We start from the raw sequence: 20,952 nt of genomic DNA on the forward strand, positions 1-20,952 counted from the left end.
AAAATCTCATTTCATTCGTAATCAGCGCATAGACGCCAGGAATGAAAATTGAATCTACTTGTGGCTGATGTCGCATTTATACCTCATCAAAAATTATCATTCTCTGATATACCTCCGTGATCTCAATCTCTATTACCAGCCTTACTTCCCCCTGTATCAACAGTTTAATTGGGAAGGGGGGGGGGGTTAATTTTGCGCTCTTATGATACCTAATACAAGTAATATTTCCAGTGGGGTGTTTTAGATTTCTGTTGGGAAATCTGTTTTAAACAGCTGAGGGTTTATTATTTCATATCAATATTGGATTGTCATTATATTTCCCTCATTTAATTGTTGTACACAATTTTTTTTTTAATGTTTTATCCTATTTCACCACACTGGTAGTCAATTTTTTAAGGTGGAGAAATCACACACCCCCATTGCACCTACACTGTTCTGTTCCAGGTTTTTGCACAGTCCACCTTTAGACTCATTTTCACATTATCGACATGAGAATGAAAAAGCAATAACGTGCGAATGAACTCTCCCATCGATACATAAGATTCCCATTTACAGCAGATCCTTGACCGGGGGCCGAAACTAATATGAAGCAAATCTCATTTTGATTTGAAAGAAATGCTTCAAAAGCTGAAATATCAGGTGGCAAATGGGGGCTAATGTTATGTGACAATTATCTTTATTGGAAAAATGATGGCCTGGCAACTTGCAGAAATTCTAATATGAATGTGTGCAGTGAAGTAGAGCATTGTGAATATAAATTCATTGCAGTTAGCATACAGCTTGTGAGGATGTTGTGTAAAACACTTGGTTTTGTCACTCTCAGGTGAAGTGCTGTAAGTACTGGCCTGATGATACGGAGATCTACAGAGACATCAAGGTGACACTGATAGAGACTGAGCTGCTGTCAGAATATGTCATCAGGACCTTTGCTGTAGAGAAGGTACACTTTAACCTTTTAAACACTTTTTTCCTGGTATAAATACAGTCATAACTTTTCAGATGTAGCTTTCCTACCTGAATAGCTGGAGAAGGACATATATAAGGCTTCTCTAGCACTTTATGACAATGTTTATTAAATAGATGGATGGATGTTTAACATATATTAATATGCAACCTAACCTAATATAACCTAATGGAATCATTTCTAACTCTCGATTTTTCTCTTTAACTATTGGTTTATATCATATAACAACTCCTAATTGTTACATTCTACTGTGACATTTTATAAAATCTTCAGGCAATATCCATTCAAAGAATAAACACACATACCAATATAACATAGAGGAATATACTGTTCTTTATGGTACATGCAAATTGCCCAGATAACTAATGCAATGCATATTCTATAATATCAGCATGACAGATAGCTGCTACAGTAGGTAAAGACACATGGCTACACTGGCCTTAAACATCCTATTCATCGCTAGATTAAACTTTGTACAAACCTTTCTTGGATCATGATGAAGAGTGTGATATTTAATTCAACCTGTATTTACTTTAGAAAGACTTCACGCATCCGTGTTCTTCTCACTACATTCTCTTTGCTTTGTGTGCTTAAACTGATGACTGTGTTCCTCAGAGAGGAGCTCATGAGATCCGGGAAATCCGACAGTTTCACTTCACTGGCTGGCCGGACCACGGTGTGCCATATCACGCCACCGGCCTTCTGGGGTTTATTAGAAGAGTCAAGTCCAAGACCCTGACCAATGCCGGACCCATGGTGGTTCACTGCAGGTTGGTGTGCACTCAGACTAAGAACTCTTGTTGATACTTGTGTTTTAGCTCTAACCCATGTGTACCTATTTTTGTGATTTGCATATTTTTATACAATAGTCATTAGACTAAGATCAGCTCAGTGCAGAAGTTAGATATGTACAGCTAAGTACTGCCTCGTAGCTGGTATGTTACTTAAGTTTTCATTCAGTCTTTTAATCCAAGAACTAGTCCCCAAGAGGATACTGCAAAACCTGTGTATTAGTAACTGGGACAGTATCCCTGGAAAGATGTTGTGTTAAGGTTTTTAAATATAATTTGCCATTTTTGCTGTTTATAGTACTGTGTACACAACAAGCAAAATTTGATTCACCTCTACTGTACTGTATATTGGGCTTAATGTACACTACAGTGTAGGTCACAATTATGGGTTAGTGATAACTGCTAAAACATAAATCATAATGTAACATTACATAAATTAGTGGTTTCCAACAATCCTTGTCAGGTGAGCTCACAAACCCCTTCTGTTTACCATTTATCATATTTACAAGCTTGGGTAGCAAGTTAGCAAGCTAACAATTCCCATTATTTTTCCATCATTCACAAACGGATATACATTTATTATTATGAAATTACCTTTTTATCCATTATGTTTAGCCAGTAATCATTTATTCATTTTGTTAGCAACTGTTAATCCATAATTTTAGCTTATGTTCAACTGGTGGTCCCATTTTTTACAATAACCTTCAGTGTTTTAATTCGTTTTAGCTAGCATTTTAAACTAGTTACATTTAGCTACTACAGTGTTTCAACTAGGTATATTTTAGTAATTTCAGTGGTTTGTCCACATTGTTAGCCAACAGTTATTGCTGTTACTATTCCATACGTAGCTATTTAGTTTGTTTTTTATCTATTTTTAGTAATTTAGGCATCCCTATTAGCTACATGCCACCTAAACCTAATGTTAGCTTTGCTGCTTCAACTTGTTCAGGTCCACTTAATTCTTTAATTAAATTGTAATTTAATTTTTTTTAATTTAGTTGAGCTGGTCTCCCTGTGGTGCTTGGTAATCACTGCATTAAATAGCCAATTTGAAACATAAGTGACCTCTGGGCACTCTTAATGTTGGCAACAGATCAAGTAAAGCTGTTGATGTGAAACCCTAGTGTGCTCAACTTTTTATTGTTAGGGAAATCATTTAATCTTATTCCACCTCATAAAAGTTATATTTCTTTAAACTTAAAGCAAAAAAAAAAAAACCTCACTTCTCATGAATAAAAATCCGTGTCTGTCCGCAGCGCTGGAGCCGGTCGGACAGGCTGCTTCATCGTCATTGACATCATGCTGGACATGGCGGAGAGAGAGGGCGTGGTGGACATTTACAACTGTGTGAGGGAGCTGCGTTCACGGAGGGTCAACATGGTTCAGACTGAGGTACTGTACGACTGGTTTAAACAGTTCTCCACAGAGACATCAGTAAAATACAGAACTGCAGGACTGCAGCTTGACAGGTTTTGGTCCTCAAAAGTGGATTAACTAGTATCAATAAATAATTCTTAGATTGAGCCCCCTGCTTCTCTGGTCCTGAACAAATGCTGAGAATTCATACCAGCCAGAAGCAGTGTCATTAAAAGCATGTTTTATATTTGGAACAAATAAATCATCACCTGTCATTTATTAGTCGTTAATTCTGCAGCTTAGGTGATCCACAAGAGGTTTTTAAGCATTTTCCCAGTGACTGATGATGCTCATTATTTTTGTAAATGCTGTATAATACGTTAGTTTAATGTTTTCCTGTCATTCACTTTCAAGTGCCAGTTCAAGTGTAACATTTTTCTCAAACAAAGATATGTTCATTATGTAATTAAACAATCCAATTAATTAACATAATCTGATGTTAAGCAAGTGCTTTACTTGTTTTAGTTTGCTTTTAATATTATTTGAATTATATTCATATTCAAAGCTGGCATATTTATGTCTAGAACAGGAGTGTGGATTTTATTGTTACCATTCGCACCACTGTTACATTTTTAATGATAATTTCTCACAAAGGACGTTTACTGGAGTGCACACCCTAACTATTTCTCCAAGTGGTAAACACAAGTGCTTGGCAATACGCGCTGTAATAAAAGGGTTTAGAGTGTTGAGGATTTGGCTCATATTGATGGTTTCAAAACATCCCCGGCTCATCCTGTAGTTTTACGCTGATGTGGACAACCGAAAGACTCTGTGCTTTCCTGAACACCGGCCATCTGGAGGTGTCCATAGTCTCGGTGAATGCATCATTTCACCGTAATTCCCTTTAAATCACAAGCGTCATTGGATTTAATGGGCAAATGTTTCATCGCTGACGTCCGGATTGGGATTTGAGCAACTGGAGACCAAAGGCTGCTCACCCTGAGTCACTCTCCTCAAGTTCAGTGACCTTCAAATTCTGTGTATGTGTCTATTTTCCCTCACAGGTGTTCAGGCTGGTTGGCACAGCTCCTCAGCCCCACGGCCACACGCCACCATCCTACCATGCTTTAATTTAACCACGGAAATGAAATGCTTTGTTGTTGTTTACGTATTATGAGCTCAGATAAGCTCTATCAATCTGCAGATTGATAGAGCTGGTCTTACTGACCCAGGCAGGGATAGTCAAACTCTGAGGTCAACATTTCACGTTCTGCTTTAGACTTAACAAATGGCAACACATGTTCCCCTTTCAATCTGTAAATCTGACCCCTGTGCATGTGTGTGGATTTTGGTACAAAGTGACAAGGAAGTGTCAGCTGGAAATGTCACTTCAGAATAGATTTGCATCAAGCTTCAAGCTGTGTCGCCATGTCCACTGCTTGAGTGACTGACTGAGGAGGAGGAAATGTGTTACGATTTTATGTTTTAGACCGCACGCTATTGAGCACAGTGGGTGTTGGGTTTTTTGTTTGTTTGCTTGTTTTTGTTTTTATATAAGAACTCAACCATTAACCTTCCTGTGACGATGATAGCAATACTCATGAGGAAATCCTAACCTTGATAAGTTCACTGAGGTTTCATAGGATCCTAAAAAACCATGGAAAAGGTCAAGTCATTCATGAAAATATTTTCTGCTAGACTTCTAAATATTTTAAGGTTTTGAAAATGTCATACAATTCAGGGTTTTATAAGAGAATTAAATAAGCTGTGTACCAAAAAAATGCAAAAATATGTATTGTAACCTTTGAACAAAGACAATGACAAATATTAGACACAGAAACTGCCGTGGGGGTAAAGCATAATCCCAGTAAGGTCATGGAAAGGTCACTGGATTTTTCTAGCAAAAACAGAGAAAAACCTTGGCTCACATATTTCAGCTTATAGCAGTGGTAGAAATAAAAAAAAAAAAAAAAAACTTGTTTTATGACAGCTTGTCTTCTGTCATAAGTCATAGATGTCTGATGGATGCGCAATGAGGATGCTGTTTTTTCAGGAGCAGTATGTCTTCATCCATGATGCCATTTTGGAGGCATGTCTCTGTGGCGACACCACCATTCCTGCGAGTCAGCTCCGCTCCGTCTACTACGACATGAACCGCCTGGACCCACAGACCAACTCCAGCCCCATTAAAGAGGAGTTCAGGGTGAGGAGCTATTTAACGTAATTAGACATACATTGTGTGCAAATTCATGATGACACATTATCTGAAGCGCGAGGCTGCTTTAAACAAATTCTGTGCATAAACGTACTTTATATAAATAGGTGATGCATCTAATATATAGTTATATGAAATGCGCCACCCCACTCTAAGTTTTATCCCAGTCACTTCAGGGGAGTCGGAGCTATAACTAATGTAACTGATCAAAGAATCGCATTGTTAATTACCATATCGGGAGATAATTAGCGCACTCAAAACCCAAGTGCCTACCTTCCTGCGTCAGTATGACACCATGTAATTCTGCTTCAATCTCAAAGACACTCAATATGGTGACTCCCACGCTGCGGGTGGAAGACTGCAGCATCGCCCTGCTGCCTAGGAACCACGAGAAGAACCGCTGCATGGACGTCCTGCCTCCGGACCGCTGCCTTCCCTTCTTGATCACCATCGACGGCGAGAGCTCCAATTACATCAATGCCGCTCTGATGGATGTAAGGGTCAAACATTTTACACTTTAAAGTCTGTCTGCTTGCATGCTGGTTCAGATCATCTTGGTGATTTCACCGCTGTAATTTTAAAGTGGTAAAGTAGCACTGAATCACGAAGTGGTGAAACTGCAGCTGCCTGTATTTGTGTACTGGAACTTTAAAATGTTGCTGATTTGAAAGCAGGTATTTTGCATTTTTTCGTAGAAGTAAGACCTAGGACATGTTGGTATTTCAGCCAGCTATACAATACTGATTTTTATGTGACTTTTAAATGTTGCTAATTTTTATAAAGAGTGTAGTTAGTCAGCATTCAGATTTAAGTCTTGCAATCTTGACTTGAAATTTACTTATTGAGACTTTTAACTTGGACTGCAGCCACCTAGGACTTTCTTGAGTTAAGAGCTGCTGCCACAGAATTAAGACTTCACAACATCTCTGCATCGCTGTCACTTCTAATTAAGCACTTATCTGTCAGTATCTAAGAAACATCAAAGGAAACAATCGAAAATGCTATGTCTAGCAATTCTTAAGGGGACCTAACAAAGAACACCTTGACAAGGCACATGCTCGCTGATGGACTTTTTGGCTCTTGCTGGGATTGAGCAGGTGACCTTTCAGGTACAGGATTGTCTCAGTCCCCACAAGGCTACATTTGGGAGCCAGAAACCATATTAAAAGTGCTCTGTCCCAAAATAATCTCCCTAGACATGGAATCTCCATTAGAAAACTGCTCTCAGCAGGAAGTCTGGTTGAGAGACGGAGGTCGTTTTAGAAATGGTTTTATTCTTGACAGTGTTGCACAAAAGCATGCACTTGGTCTATTCAGCATCAGCTCTTTCTTTTTCTTCTTCTTCCCTCCCTCCAGAGTTACAAGCAGCCTTCTGCATTCATAGTGACACAGCACCCATTGCCAAACACAGTAAAGGACTTCTGGAGATTGGTGCTGGACTACCACTGCACATCCATAGTAATGCTCAATGACGTCGACCCAGCACAGGTAAACCCGACCCAGTACATTTGCTTAAATAAATAGCGTGCACATGAAATCCTGAAGGGGGATACTGCAAGAATTTTACTCACAAACAAATGAGACATGAGTTCTTTCATGACAGTTTTTTTAATCTGAAAGTTGCAAAAAGGACATTGATGGGAACCGATTGAATGATTACATTTTACAAACCCAGGGAAACCCTGAGGGATGTATCTATGTTAGAGAAACTATATATTTGAATGAATACTGAATATGCTTGAAATAAGGTATATACTGCAGAGTGGAAGGAAGAGGACTTGCTGTAAAAGTAGACGAAGAAAAGAAGGCCTGTGGAAGAGACTCCAGATTTCTCAGCCCGAGGCTCTGTCATAACACCCGGGGATCAAAGCCTGAAGCCAGGCTGCTCTCCCCATCCAAATCCCCTTTCCCTAGGTGACTGGCTGACTGGCTGGATAGAAAAGGCCTTTCATTCAATATTCTCACTGTAGCCAGCCCGTCAGCAAGCCAAGAAAGCAGCGCAGGTGGGAAGGTAGGAAGGGGGTGGGTGGAGGTTGAGGAGTAGATGGAGGCGAGGGAGGTTTACCATCTTCTCCATCAACATCTTTGTTTTTGCGTCTTTTGAATTTGTCAAGTTTTGATGGGCTCTAAAAGGAAGGCGGAAAGTGGTGCTTAAGCTGCCACACAGACAGCATATGTGCTTCTGCTTTTGTGTGTAAGAGACACAAAGTAAGCGAATATTTCCGTGTCCGTCTGCATTCTCGTGTTGAGGTCTGTTATTTGCATTTCTCCAAGATGGTCCCTTTTTTCTCCCCCTTGATTGTTTATGACTGTGGCATGCATTTGTGACATGACATGTCTGTCAATGTGAGACGTGTCCATCTGTGTGTAAGCTTCCATTTGTCTGATTTAGAGCTCTGAGGCTGGCGACTGGCTCCACAGGTGCAAGTTCTTAACTGGGCTTTCTCTCATAAAGGAGCGGAAATGGAGGGGTTTTTACTGCTTTTACGAGGCTATCCTAGGGGGTTTCCGCTCAGTGCACAAGAGCAGTCAGTCTTAATATTGATAACTGCCACTTAAGACTTGTAATTAGAGTTACAACTGCTGATTAGTGTTTATTTGAAACAATCTATTGATTGAATATTGATTAATCAGTCTTTTACTGCAAAACTCAAGGTAGCATTGCTTTGTCCATCTGACACTGCAAAAGCTTGTAATTATTTATTTTACAATGAGAGATCAGAAAGTCCATGCCCATTCCAAATTTGACTCATCTCTTGTTCAGGGTCGACTGCTTATGAAACCCTGCACAGCCTCCAGGACGATTGGTATCTTTATCAGCCCCTCAAAGTCTGGCTCTGACACCCACTTGCATGTTTGCATCTGCAATTTTACCACAGACCTTAAATTTGTGTAGAGACCAATCTTCTGTGTCAAGCGGACCAAACATTTGTGTCCACAATCACTGCTGATAAGAGCTGGATTTCTGACTATGCCCCAGATGCCAAACAGCGGTTTTCAGAGAATGAAGAGAATAAATGTCCTCGCCTAAAGATTGAGCATCAAGTCAGAGTTTACATATGAAGGGCTGTTTACCATAAATGCCTCCCTAGGGTCAGAGAAAGGCATCTGAGAGGGAAGATGATTTAAGCGCACTCTATGCCGTGGCAGTGCTAGCATGACACTGTCGGTCCACTCACATTGCATTGAAAAGGCCACAGCAACAAAGCTTCACTCTACATCCACCCTACTTGCCAGATTTCCCAGCCTATCACTTTGTTCTCTTCCCCAAAAATAAAATAAAAGTTGAATGGTGACTATTTTGACCCACTGGTGGAGATCCAGACACATAAACAAGTGCAGCTATTTAGAACGAGACATCCGCAGAGTGATTTAAAAGCAGTGTCAGCACTAAAAGTGGTACAAAACTACCCAAGGAGACAGCCTTGAGGGGAAATGGGTGTGGCCACAAACCTTTTTAACTGTCTCTTGCAGCTTCAGCCTAAACATATAACGTTTATTTGACTGGAAATGATGTATGTTAAAAGGATGTAATAATTTTGCTGAAGATGAAATTTGTCAAGTTTGTTGGTGTGAAATTTTTAGCCGCTTGTAGGGGTACTTGGGCTGTAGGAATATACCAGAAAAAGGACAGGAACAATACATTTCTTTCATCAAAAATACTGGCAATGAATCATCTTTCCATCAATCAATCTTTTGACGAACTTGCTTTTGATGACATTTTTCATCTTAGACATGAATCAGTTTTTTTAAACTGCTTTTAAGGAACAAAGAATGTGCATGTTTTCTAAAGAGGGGGAAAAGAATTACCCAAAGATTTTGAGAAATTTCAGTTTGATTTGTTGAACAAAGGGTTAGTTGATTAGGAGAAAGCTCCCATACTTGGAGAACACCTGTGTTTAGTTTCTGCAATATCAAAAGTATATTTTTTTCTTTTTTGTATTGAATGTTCTCAAATGTGAAAAAAATGTTCAATGTTCAATTTTAAAAAGAAAAGTACTTTGTATTGAATGAATTCACCTCTTTTGACTCTGCCTATTGTACCGTGTCACTTTGCCTTCAGACTTCCTTAATTTTTTTTTGCAAGTGTATAAAAGGAGCTGACATCAGAGTCATCGTCTTTAGTCAGTATAGTTTGGATCTGAAACTAATAAGTCATCTTCCCTTTTCTTGTGTGTTTCCCTTTGTTGATTTGTCTGTGTGCTGGTGTACATGCATTTCTCTGTGTGTGTGTGTGTGTGTGTGTGTGTGTGTGTGTGTGTGTGTGTGTGTGTGTGTGTGTGTGTGTGTATGTGTACATGCCTATTTGGTTTAGTTGTGCCCACAGTACTGGCCAGAAAACGGAGTCCACCGCCACGGACCCATCCAGGTGGAGTTTGTCTCCGCTGATCTGGAAGAGGACATCATCAGCAGAATATTCCGGATCTACAATGCGGCTCGGGTACGGTAACACAAAATGGACAAGCTACAAACAAAAAAAGCATTCTGTGTGATCAGCCTGACGTGTAGTTGGGTTTTTTTCTGCTTTGCTGCCCATTTATTTGTAACTTTTGAAACTTGTTTGTCTTCCCTGCTGTGAAGCCAATTTATTCTGTGACTGCACACCTCACACGTCCCACTCATACGCCGGCCTGTCCGTTCAAGCTGTGCAGAGGCAGAGTCATTGTGTTCTTTAACTATGCCACTGCACCAGTTGACTGGATGGAGGTGTGATTGCCACAAGTTAATTGTCTCTTAGACAGCTTGAGAAAATTTTCACATGTAGTTTAAAAAAAAAAGAAGCAGAAAACAGGTTTTCCCGTCAATTAACACATTTTGGGTTGAACAAGAACACGGCGATGCTGAACAAAAACTACCAACACATACTTCTTATAAGTGGAATCTAATGTATCTGCAGCACAATGTGCAACTTTTTTTTAAAGGTGACAGTTTCATTCGCATCATTTTTGAAGTTGCCAAAAGAGGATAAATTATTTCATGCAATGAGTCAGAAAAATCATAAAAAGAAATACATTTGCTTTTATTTTGTGTCTCTTGTATCATCCTGTGACACCCTAGATTTATTTTGAAGTGAGCCCCTAGGGAAACCCTTCACATTTAAATTATTTCTAATAAAGAAATAACTCATGTGAAATTTAAGCTAAAACGATGTTTGTTTTTTAAATGATTTAAATAAGTATCACAAATCTAGTTCACTTGCATTTTGCTGGAATCGCGAGAGAACCCTCAAGGGAGATATCTCACAACATGGCGTGTACTGACCCTTTAACTTTGAGCTACCAGACATCACTGCACAGACAGGCACCTGACCCATGCCGGCATCACCTGCAGTCACCTGTGTAAGCTCTTTATCCCAACAGCCTGCTCTCTGTTGTCAATAATCGCTCCTCATATTAACTTGCTGTAACATCCTCTGGCCGGCAGAGGCACCTACAGCATGTTAAGTGCACTACAAGCTAATCACACATGATCACGGACAAGTGTTATTGATCGATATGTCTGAGTGTGATTTAGAGTGTCTGTATCCTAGATTGCTTAACTATCTGTCTCCAGCAGCAACTGTGCTCATCTATCACCCTGTCTTATCTGCACGCTTATCTCTTCAGCGACTCCTCGCGCCCTTTAACCATCTCTATCCAGCCTCTGATGAAGCTTAGCTTCACCCTCCCTGCATCTTTACAGTCTGATTGCATCTTTATACAACAGCGATTAACTCCCTCCCCCCTACATATGTGTATTAACCTGGGATAACCGTTGTCCTTCCCCCCTCTAGCCTCAGGATGGCTACCGGATGGTACAGCAGTTCCAGTTCCTGGGTTGGCCCATGTACAGAGACACGCCCATGTCCAAACGCTCCTTCCTCAAGCTCATTCGACAGGTGGATAAGTGGCAGGAGGAGTATGACGGGGGAGAGGGACGCACTGTGGTCCACTGTCTGTAAGTTTCCAACTTCATTCCCTGCTGGTATTAAAAATGAAACATCTCCACCTACTGACTGAAAGCCTTTACTGCATCAAAACACACCTCAGCCCTTTGTGAGCCTTTAGTGTCAGCTTTAGCTTTCTTTTTGAACTCTTCTTGGATGACATTGAAATTTTGAATATTTAACTTTTCTCTCACAACCATAGGAATGGAGGCGGCCGCAGTGGGACATTCTGTGCCATCAGCATTGTGTGTGAGATGCTTCAGCACCAGCGCTCTGTGGATGTTTTCCACGCTGTCAAGACACTGAGGAATAATAAGCCCAACATGGTGGACCTACTGGTGAGGGACACTGCAGGAGCTGAAAACTTGAAAAAAAATGCAGTCTTCATAAATCAGAATATTGTTTTAAGTTTCTCACAGTACCAGTTGGGAATCTACAACAATCTAGGTATAATGGCTGAAGAAGCAGAGAGAACAACATATTGTCTTTCTGCACGTCCAGACCATCTCAGCCTTGGCTGTCTAACTTTGTCTCCAAAACACTCAACCTGGGCTGCCTCTGATGTACTCTTTTCTAAACTTGTCTGTTCTGGTCACTTCCAATAAAAATCGCAACATCTATAGCTCTGCCAGTTCATCCTCCTGTCTTCATGTCAGTACCACCATCTCCAAACCACACATCATAGCAGGTCTCACTACTACCTCGTAAACCTTCCCTTTCACTCTTGCTGCTACCCTTCTGTCAAAAATCACCCCTGATATTCATCTCCACCCACTCCACTCTGCCTGCACTCTCTTCTTCACCTCTCTTGTGCACTGTCCGTTGTTTTGTACGAATGACACCAGGGATTTAAACTCATTAATGTCACAAAAAAGTAATTAAAAAAGCTACTTTCAGTTACTGCCTTAACTACATGGTGTCAACACAGCAGTGTTACCTTCACATATTTCATTTGGCTTTACGCCCTTCCTGATATTTCCCAGTTTGTGTGTCCTGGGGTCTTTCACTTGTGCATTACAACTGACAGTGGACCTTTATGTATGGTATTTTGGAACTAAAGAGCAAAAGTATTTTACTTATTTATGACTTCAATAACTAACTATTTTGAACTTTTTATCTGATGCCTCCTCTCTGTAATGCGTGCATCAATGAATTCAATTCAGTTTTGTTTATATAGCATCAAATAACAACAGTCGCCTCAAGGCCCTTTATATTGTAAGGTAAAGACTCTACAATAATACAGATATCCCTCAACAATACGATGACTCCCTATGAGCAAGCCCTTGGCAGTGACAGTGGGAAGGAAAAACTCCCTTTTAACATGAAAAAACCTCCAGCAGACCCGCTCTGTAATTTTAACTTCCTCATTTTGCAAAGCTAGCTAGTGGGCTGTCTTGGATCATTTGAATGGCTACTTCTGGGCCTGTGAGTCGTAAGTTTGACAACTCTCAACATAAACTGTGGCAAGATGTCAAAATTCACTTATATTAATACAGCTTTGAAGCCTTCGTCACAGAAAACATCAAAAATCAGGAATCAAAAATCAAGAGGACACACTAAAAACACTCAGCTCCGGACCATATTAAATCAACTCATATTTATTTAAACGTTTTCCGCCAGTGGAAGAGGAAGCGATGTGTTATGCTGCTGCTTGTTGCAACTTTTATGAAGAAGAAGTATCTGACAGTTAGTTTCCTCTGCCGCTGAAGATGGTGAAGATGGTGATCGCATGATTAGGGGTCCATATATCTGCATCTGTGACGCGTATTCCATAGTGACAAGCAATAAAGTCAACACCTTCTCATCCGCTTGAAGATGTCAGTTATTTATTAGTTTCAGTCTGGTGCAGAACTGAGATTGTTTAATGTGCCGAAAGCCTCGACTTTAAAGTCCCATTGATGTTTTGTCAGAGTTATAGGATTTAAATGGTATGATTATCAAACAAACAACAGGCCCTTTGGGAATAGCAAAAATCCCCAGAGGGCTTGTGGTATTCATTTATGGCTTAGGAGACACTGGGAGTGGTAATATTCCCACCTAGACATACTGTATATTACAAAATGACCCTCTGCTTCTCAGGCCAGCTCCTGCACATCTCTAACGCCTCTGTCTGTTTCTTTTTTCCTGCTAGGACCAATACAAATTTTGCTATGAAGTGGCACTGGAGTACTTGAACTCTGGGTAACTTGGAGCTACCGCACCCAGCAGGACTTCTTAATTCGGGACATTACAGACAACTGCAGCTCACATGTGTGCATTATGCTAAGAGTGTGTGTTACCGACCCGACAAGAGTGACGTGCACACATGACCTCCTTTGACCAGCTCTCTTCCCTCTTCTTCTTGATCTAGATGGGAAAGTTAGCAGAGTTGTACAGTGTTAAATATCACAGAATGTTTCAGTCACTACAAGCTAAGGAAGCCAGCAGAGGTGCAATGAGTTTTTGTTTTTTTTTTTTAATCCTCTGCAGTGAGCAGCCTTCTCTCTGGATCCCTACTTTTCTCCGTCTCTGCCTGTAGTCCCGTGGTTGTTGCCTTGATCCGCACTGGACGACAAGCATTGAAAACACTCCAGTTTTCCGTGGAATGCGATACGCTGTACATAATGTAATGTGTCCATTTTAATCTCTGATTTTTGTTTCACGCAGTTCATTATTAAAAGTCATTAAATGCAGGAGCTCAAAGCCTAAATGTTACTAAATGTCCTGTAAATTTATGACTTTTGGATGACTATTGCTTCATACTGTATGTTGGGACAGCTGGCTCACATTTGCTTACCTTATTTCCTGTGCAGGGATCCAAAGCTTTATTTGCACTTCCATTGAATTTCTTGTTGTGCATATTGTACATATTTCTGTAGATTATTTATTCGCGGTATGTACTTTTTTTGTGACTCGCAAGTAAGTGACAATCATATGTTCTATAGGTTTGGTTTATTGACTGTATTGTGTGCTTTTTTTCAGTCATCTTGTATGACGGAGCAATTCCATTGTTAAAAAAAAAACAAAAACAAAAAATGATTATATAAATGTATCTACAATATAAAAGGTGGATTATCTATTTTTGCCTCGTTTCTAAGGGGAGCTGGGGAGGATGGCATTAGGGGAGCATCTGTTGGAGAGATGAGGGCACTACAGGTGTTATCCAATGTTAGCTTTTTTTTATGATGATGATGATTTATCTTAACTTGTTTATAGATATATATCAGTTCAGTTTAAAGCAGAGTCGCATGAATAATAAGATAGTTTAGTTGGTTTTGAGCAAATAGACAATGCCCATAAGGTTTCAGAGGAAAAAGAGATTAAGGTAAAATGTTATAAAAATATAATATTAGCAGAATTTTAGCAATGATTTAATAGTTCAAAAGCTAATTATTGTTCTCATTTTTCACAGTCATCTCTAAAATGCTTTTATTAACGCCTTGGAATAGAACGGTTATATTTTGGGAGTCTTTATATACGTAACATACTGTGTGTATACAAAATAAAGATTATTCAAAGCCCTCTTAATAACACACACAAATCAGCTGTGACAAAGCTCACTCTGAGAAACTTGTCATTTCTTTATTTTAACCTCCTAGGACCTGGCATCACATTTTGGGATGTCTAGACCAAAATACCTAATTTTGCTCTACAAGGGCCTGATATCACTTACGAGGACATTATACTGCCACTGTTCTATCAAAATTTTAAACGAATTGTGGCTCTCATTTTTCTCAGAAACAAAAATTAGGTAAAAAAAAAAAAAATCTGGTATTTCTTTGTTTTTACATTCATCAGGTCCCAATCAGCCCAAATAGCAAAGAAAAATTAAAAATGCATGCCATGAAAGAGTTCGGGTCTTAGGAGGATAATATGAACTTCTGTCCTGTAAATTCATGGTCATAACTTTCATGAACATTTGTACACTTGCAGTGCCTCACACATTAGATCTCCTGTGATGGGGGGGGGGGGGACATATTTTAAAAATCTGTTAAAAACTTTAAAAGATTTACTGTATTTACCAAATTGAATTCACATTTTTATACACAGAAAACATTCAGCATAACATTCAGCCACTAAAACAATTTTTATGTTCAGGAATGAAAAAGTAAATAACTAATTTGGCATCATTGTTTTTTGTAAAACAATTTAAAGTTCATGGATAACTATTTCATGTTGGTATTACAAATATTTCAATTTAAGAGCTTCAACATATTGGAGCATTAAGATTTTTTAAAAATGATTTTGGTAATTACCGGTACTGTTAATTTAATGTAACTGACATAAAACTTACACCGGGTAGTTGTCTAATAACTTTAAGCACTCTATGTGAAATTATGCCAAATCAAGTTTTTGTGGTTTGCTCATGTTTATTAAAAACAGCAGAAACAAAAACTGAAACATTTTAGTTTCTAAACAAAATGAAACTTTGCTGAAATCTTGTTGTGTTATTTAGTCTGCATCTGTTGATACAGTACAGTGCTGTGCAAAAGCCACCCCTCATTTCTTTACATTTTACTAAGAAAACTAGAAATACGTGCAGCAATTTATTCAAATATGTGCAAACACACATGGAAATAAGTTTGAAAGTGTCGTTCTCCAACAATATTTCATATGACCACCTTAATTTTATCAACACAGCAAAACAGAGGTTTTCTTGTTATTTGTTTCAGGACTAGTTCTCCAGGCTTCTTTTTTTTTGTGATCAACATTTTATTGATTTAAAACGGGGTTGGGGGGGATATAGACATATACAGCACAATCGGAAACTGCAGTAGCACAGCAAACACTGGTCACAAGGCACAGGGACAGCAAAAAAAAAAACAAAAAACAAAACAAAACACAAGAACACAAAGTCATAACCAGTCAGTGCCTCTTCCAGGAGATAACTTTGGATGAGAAGATTTTCCAAGCTTCAACAGTCATGGGTCGAGCTTTATTCAATTTTGCTGTGGTATGTTCAAGATTAATAACATGGATAAGACATCGTATCCAGAACGATTCCATACAAATGTCAGGACTGAACCAATGCTTTGTAATAGTCTTCTTTGCGGATGTGAAACCGGCGAACAACATTTTGCATTGCATTTGTTTTAAGGAGATTTCAGAGGTATCGTTACAGAGACAAAGACCAGGATTGGGAACATAAAAAACATCCAGCACCTCAGATAACACAGAGTTCACAAAGACTTTCTCCAGGCTTCTTGAAGGACGTTAAAAGCTCTCCTTTTAGTTTTGGCTCAGTTTTTTATTTATTTATATTTTCTGTTCTGTGTTAAGGTCATCCCACACTGCTTCAATAATGTTGAGGCCTGGGCTCTGGAGAGGCTAGTCCATGATTGATGGTGTTCCTGTGTGTGTGTGTGTGTGTGTGTGTGTGTGTGTGTGTGTGTGTGTGTGTGTGTGTGTGTGTGTGTGTGTGTGTGTGTTCCTGTCTAGCTATCTTTGTGAGGACCGAAATCTGCATTCTACTATACTTGTGAGAACCAGCAGTCACTTGTGAGGACACACAACCCGGTCCTCACATTTTTGAAGGCATTTAAAGGCATTTTTGAGGCTCAAAATGGGGTTTTAGTGTCAGGGTTACAATTAGGTTATGGTTAGGTTTAGGGTAAGGGTTAGGGTTAGGCATTCATTTTTAATGGTTAGGGTTAGGGTAAGGGGCTAGGGAATCCATTATGTCAATGAGGGTCCTCACTAAGATAGCTGAACGGGGTTGTGTGTGTGTGTGTGTGTGTGTGTGTGTGTGTGTATTTCCATCCAGGTATGTTTTTACTGCACTGGCTGTCTGTTTGGGATCGAGACACTGCCAGTGCAGAAAAATCATCTGATTATCTTGAAAAATCAAGCTAATGATTACACGATAAATCAAAATCTGACTATATTCTTTTTTTTCTTTTTTTTTTCTTTTTTTTTTTAAAACCTGTCCCGTTTGGTTCTTTTGCCATCAGAATTATTGTCTAAAGGCGAAGAAAGATGCCCAACGGATTTACTTTACCAAATGGACCATCCCAGCCTTGCCGTAATGGTCCATTTGATTTACCTTTTATTGTTTTTGGGGTTTTTTTTAATTTTTACTTGCTAGATACGGGACAGGGGAAAAGAAAAGGGAGAAAGAAAGAGGGGGGAAAAAAAAAAACAGCGGAGAAGAGGGACGGGGATAAAGGGCAAAAAACAAAAACCAACAAAATAAGCAGACAAAAAATACATATATCGATCACCTGGATCACCTGTTGAGAAAGAAAAAAGAAAACAAGCAGAAGAAAACGAGAGTAATAGAATAAACAACATCACAATGATATATGGGAATATAACACTATTGTGCAGCACGTAAGATCGACAGCGCACAGTGTGCTTTGAGGTAGGAGCTAAAGGGGTGTAGTTTGTGTGTGTGATCACCTGTGTGTACACCTGTGAGCATGAGCGCGCTTGTATTTAAAAGGTTCCTTAATGTAATGATCTGCTAGAGGGTGTGGGGGGCCACAGTCCCATCCTCCAGGGCATGAAGCAGGTATGGAGGAGATCAAAACTCCAGACATCCAGAGGCCCCCAGAACACAATCTGACTATATTCTTCTCCACTGATAATTCCAACAATTTTGAAATTTTTGTAATACTCCTGATAGGAAAACATATGTATACACAAATTCAATGTATTTCATGTAGGTACAAAACAATACAGACAGGGTTCTGTATGTGTCCCAAAACTGATTTGAGACAATCATCTTAGACCATTTCCACCTTTGGTTTCATCTGCTACCCATAAAACTAGGTTTTGCATTCACACAACCTTTCATAATCCTGATTCAGCTGCCACATTGGATTACAATAGAATAGAGTAATCTATTTAATTTCATCGTTGATTGGTTAATTGACATACTGAAATATTTTCTTTCATGAAAATAATTTTCTCTGAGCTAAGCTTGCCAGTTTTCCCTGGTTTTAATTCCGCTGGTCAAATATTCAACCAATAAATGAATACTTGGTTGTGGATCATGCAACATTAAAATTTCTGATGAATGAACCTCCAGATTTCTATTGAAATTTCTGATTCCTAATATTCCACAGTTTTATTAGATCTCCTAAAACTTCACATTCAAAATGTTCCTGTTCAAATAGGTACTAAAGAATCGTCAGCACCCGGCAAGCTTGACGGAACAAATGCAGAAACAGACGGGCTTTACCAGGGACATGACAAGACACTTTTAATGTATTTTGTTTTGTTTTATTTTATTTATTTTTAGAGATGTTCCAGCTCAGCTCTAGTGTGATGGTTATATTGTGTAGTATGTGGTGGTGTAGACGTTACATCATTTCCAGACTCAAAAACCTTAACCTTGAACAAATGGCTGAATCTTCTCATTTAGCCTGTGCACACGCTCCTTTTGAAAAAGTTCTTTTTGAAACATTCTTTATATTGAAATCATTTGAGAAGTTGAATTTGAAAAGCAAACTTTCAAGCTGCTTGACATCAAATTTTCAGCCTTTATGCAACCTGACCAACCAGAACAAACCTGAGCTTGTTTCCGTTTTAATCAAAGCCTGACCTAGAAAAAGCTTGTCAAGTATTTGCCGCAGTGAAAACATTCAAACGTATTACGATGGGTTTCAGAAAGTTAGTTCCTTTGCTTTTAAATGTAAAAGTCGACTCTCCTAATGGAAGCCTAATGGACAGAAAGTTTGCCTCGCCATGTTTTAGAGTGATCTGTTGATAAATGGCATTGAATAAAATAAATACATTATTAACATAAATATCCAAAGATATTTGAGAGCGGTGTTTCCAAATCTTTGAGGATTTAGGGGCAAGTGTCATGGACATCCAACGTTACACATCTAAGATAATTTCAAGGAGAAATTCTTGGTCATGATTTATTCACTTACAATGAAGGTTAATTTCATCAGGACAAATCTAGTGCCACTAAAGTCTTACAAATCTGGAGCCCCGGTGCACATTTGTGCCTTCTGATTCATTCATTTGGGTCTTTCTCCCTCTAGTGGTGTCCTAGAGTACTTTTCCAGAACCTTTAAAAGTCGTTCATTTCCCGGCCTATTTGAGTTCAGCTTGTCTGAAAGCACTAAACACAGTTTTTCTAAACAAAAAACTCGCTAAATTTAGACACAGATGCAGATCACTTTCTCTAAAATGGCCAAACGGAGCACTGGCCACTGGCACGCCAAGTGTGATGAGAAACTTTTAATATTAAGGGTGTGTTTTTTGTTGTTGTTGGGTTTTTGTTTTTGTTTTGTTTTTTCATTTACCAAAACTAGATCCAAACATTTTGCTTCACAGTCTTGGTTTATTCTATTATTAAATAAACTATAATTAAAAGATTGCTTAAATTAAAAGATTACTTGTAATATAGAAATATAAAAATTTTACTACTTTTGCAGTAATTTATGTTTTTCCTGAATAGAACTAGTAGTTGATAAAGTATGCAGACATCCTGTACGATGAACAAATATTATGTACTTAGGTATCAAATAGGTATTTGCAGAATGCACCTACAGTACAGATTTTTATCAAATACAAACGAAATACTGAGGAAAAAAACATGAAGTCTTGAGTCTTTGAAAGTCTGAGAATGAAGGCTTGGTGTAATTGTCGACCAGTGTTGGTCAAGTTACTTGAAAAAAGTAATCAGTAACTAATTACTGATTACTTCCCCCAAAAAGTAATCCCGTTACTTTGCTGATTACTTATTTTCAAAAGTAATTAATTACTTATTTACTTAGTTACTTTTTAAAATGATTTACAACCTGAATAGGTAATAAAGCAATAGATCTTTCAGCCCAATTCTACTTTTTCTGCATAATCCAGCATACAAAATGTAATCAAATGGAAAAGTCTCTTTTCAAAACTTGTTTTATTAGTTTTAATCTTTTAACTTTATGCATCAAGCAAAAATTTAATTATATGCAACATTCTCTGACTGGAAGAAATTTGTTTAACATTTAAACCTATTTTCTGCACATTGCAGCACATAAAATATTTTTTTGTGTTTACACTCACTCTTCCAAATAGATGCAAGTAAAACACAGCAGAAAATAAATAAAATCAAAGACGGTCCTGTTGCTCTATTTTCACCTGTATAGCAGGAGTGGGGTAGGCGGAGGTGCGCCCTGGTGCAGGTGTGCCGCAGCGGTCAGTGGAAGAATCCGCGAGTTTCTCTCTGAATTTCCCATTACGTCGTGCTTGCTTGGAAGTTTAGGGGTTTTTTTTCGCTGTAAAAAAGAAGTTTTCTTCCCACACACAACGGACGCTAATGTTTTTGTCACTTTTTATGGAATCAAACTCAAAGAAAGGTCAGTACTTCCACGCGTTAAACGCTGCATGCTCATACTCTCTCCAGCACTCGATATATTATCCATTGTTGATCTGCACACAGCTGTTGTCACTAACGTCGCACTCGCTTACGTCACTGTCATGAGACATTCTCGCAAAAAAAAGGCACTGTTATAAAGGTGGTCAAAAGAACACACGTTTGCTTAACTACCCACATTTTTTAGGCATTCAGTGGGTTTCACAAGAAACTAACAATCTTAAATAGAAGACAAAGCAGAATAATTCTTTCTGCTTTGCACTTATGGGTCATATCCACAGCGCTGGAGGTGAAGTAATCAAAAACGTTTTGGCTAATTATAGACCTAAAGTGTAAAAATTCAAAGCAGGGATCTGAACTCCTGCAAACAAGCCAATGGCCCCCTGCTGGGAAAAAGACCCT

At 38.8% G+C, this 20,952-nt stretch overlaps 1 protein-coding gene across 4 annotated transcripts in view; it reads left to right on the top strand.

Moving 5' to 3' along the window:
- Positions 1-14,551, top strand: part of LOC134616257 (receptor-type tyrosine-protein phosphatase mu-like) — a 156,409-nt gene extending 141,858 nt beyond the window's left edge. For 2 of the 4 annotated variants that reach the window (XM_063460984.1, XM_063460988.1), the window contains 10 exons: positions 824-940; positions 1,580-1,734; positions 3,012-3,147; positions 5,165-5,314; positions 5,647-5,820; positions 6,683-6,814; positions 9,642-9,767; positions 11,100-11,263; positions 11,455-11,590; positions 13,384-14,551. In XM_063460984.1, coding sequence (XP_063317054.1) covers positions 824-940; positions 1,580-1,734; positions 3,012-3,147; positions 5,165-5,314; positions 5,647-5,820; positions 6,683-6,814; positions 9,642-9,767; positions 11,100-11,263; positions 11,455-11,590; positions 13,384-13,437 — 1,344 coding nt within the window. In that variant the 3' untranslated portion in view covers positions 13,438-14,551. The remainder of the gene's footprint in view (positions 1-823; positions 941-1,579; positions 1,735-3,011; positions 3,148-5,164; positions 5,315-5,646; positions 5,821-6,682; positions 6,815-9,641; positions 9,768-11,099; positions 11,264-11,454; positions 11,591-13,383) is intronic. The other 2 variants (XM_063460986.1, XM_063460985.1) reach the window with 2 other exon arrangements.
- Positions 14,552-20,952: the final 6,401 nt, after the last annotated feature.

The sequence above is a fragment of the Pelmatolapia mariae genome, linkage group LG18 (assembly GCF_036321145.2).
Source record: "Pelmatolapia mariae isolate MD_Pm_ZW linkage group LG18, Pm_UMD_F_2, whole genome shotgun sequence".
NCBI classification, from domain to species: Eukaryota; Metazoa; Chordata; class Actinopteri; order Cichliformes; family Cichlidae; genus Pelmatolapia; species Pelmatolapia mariae.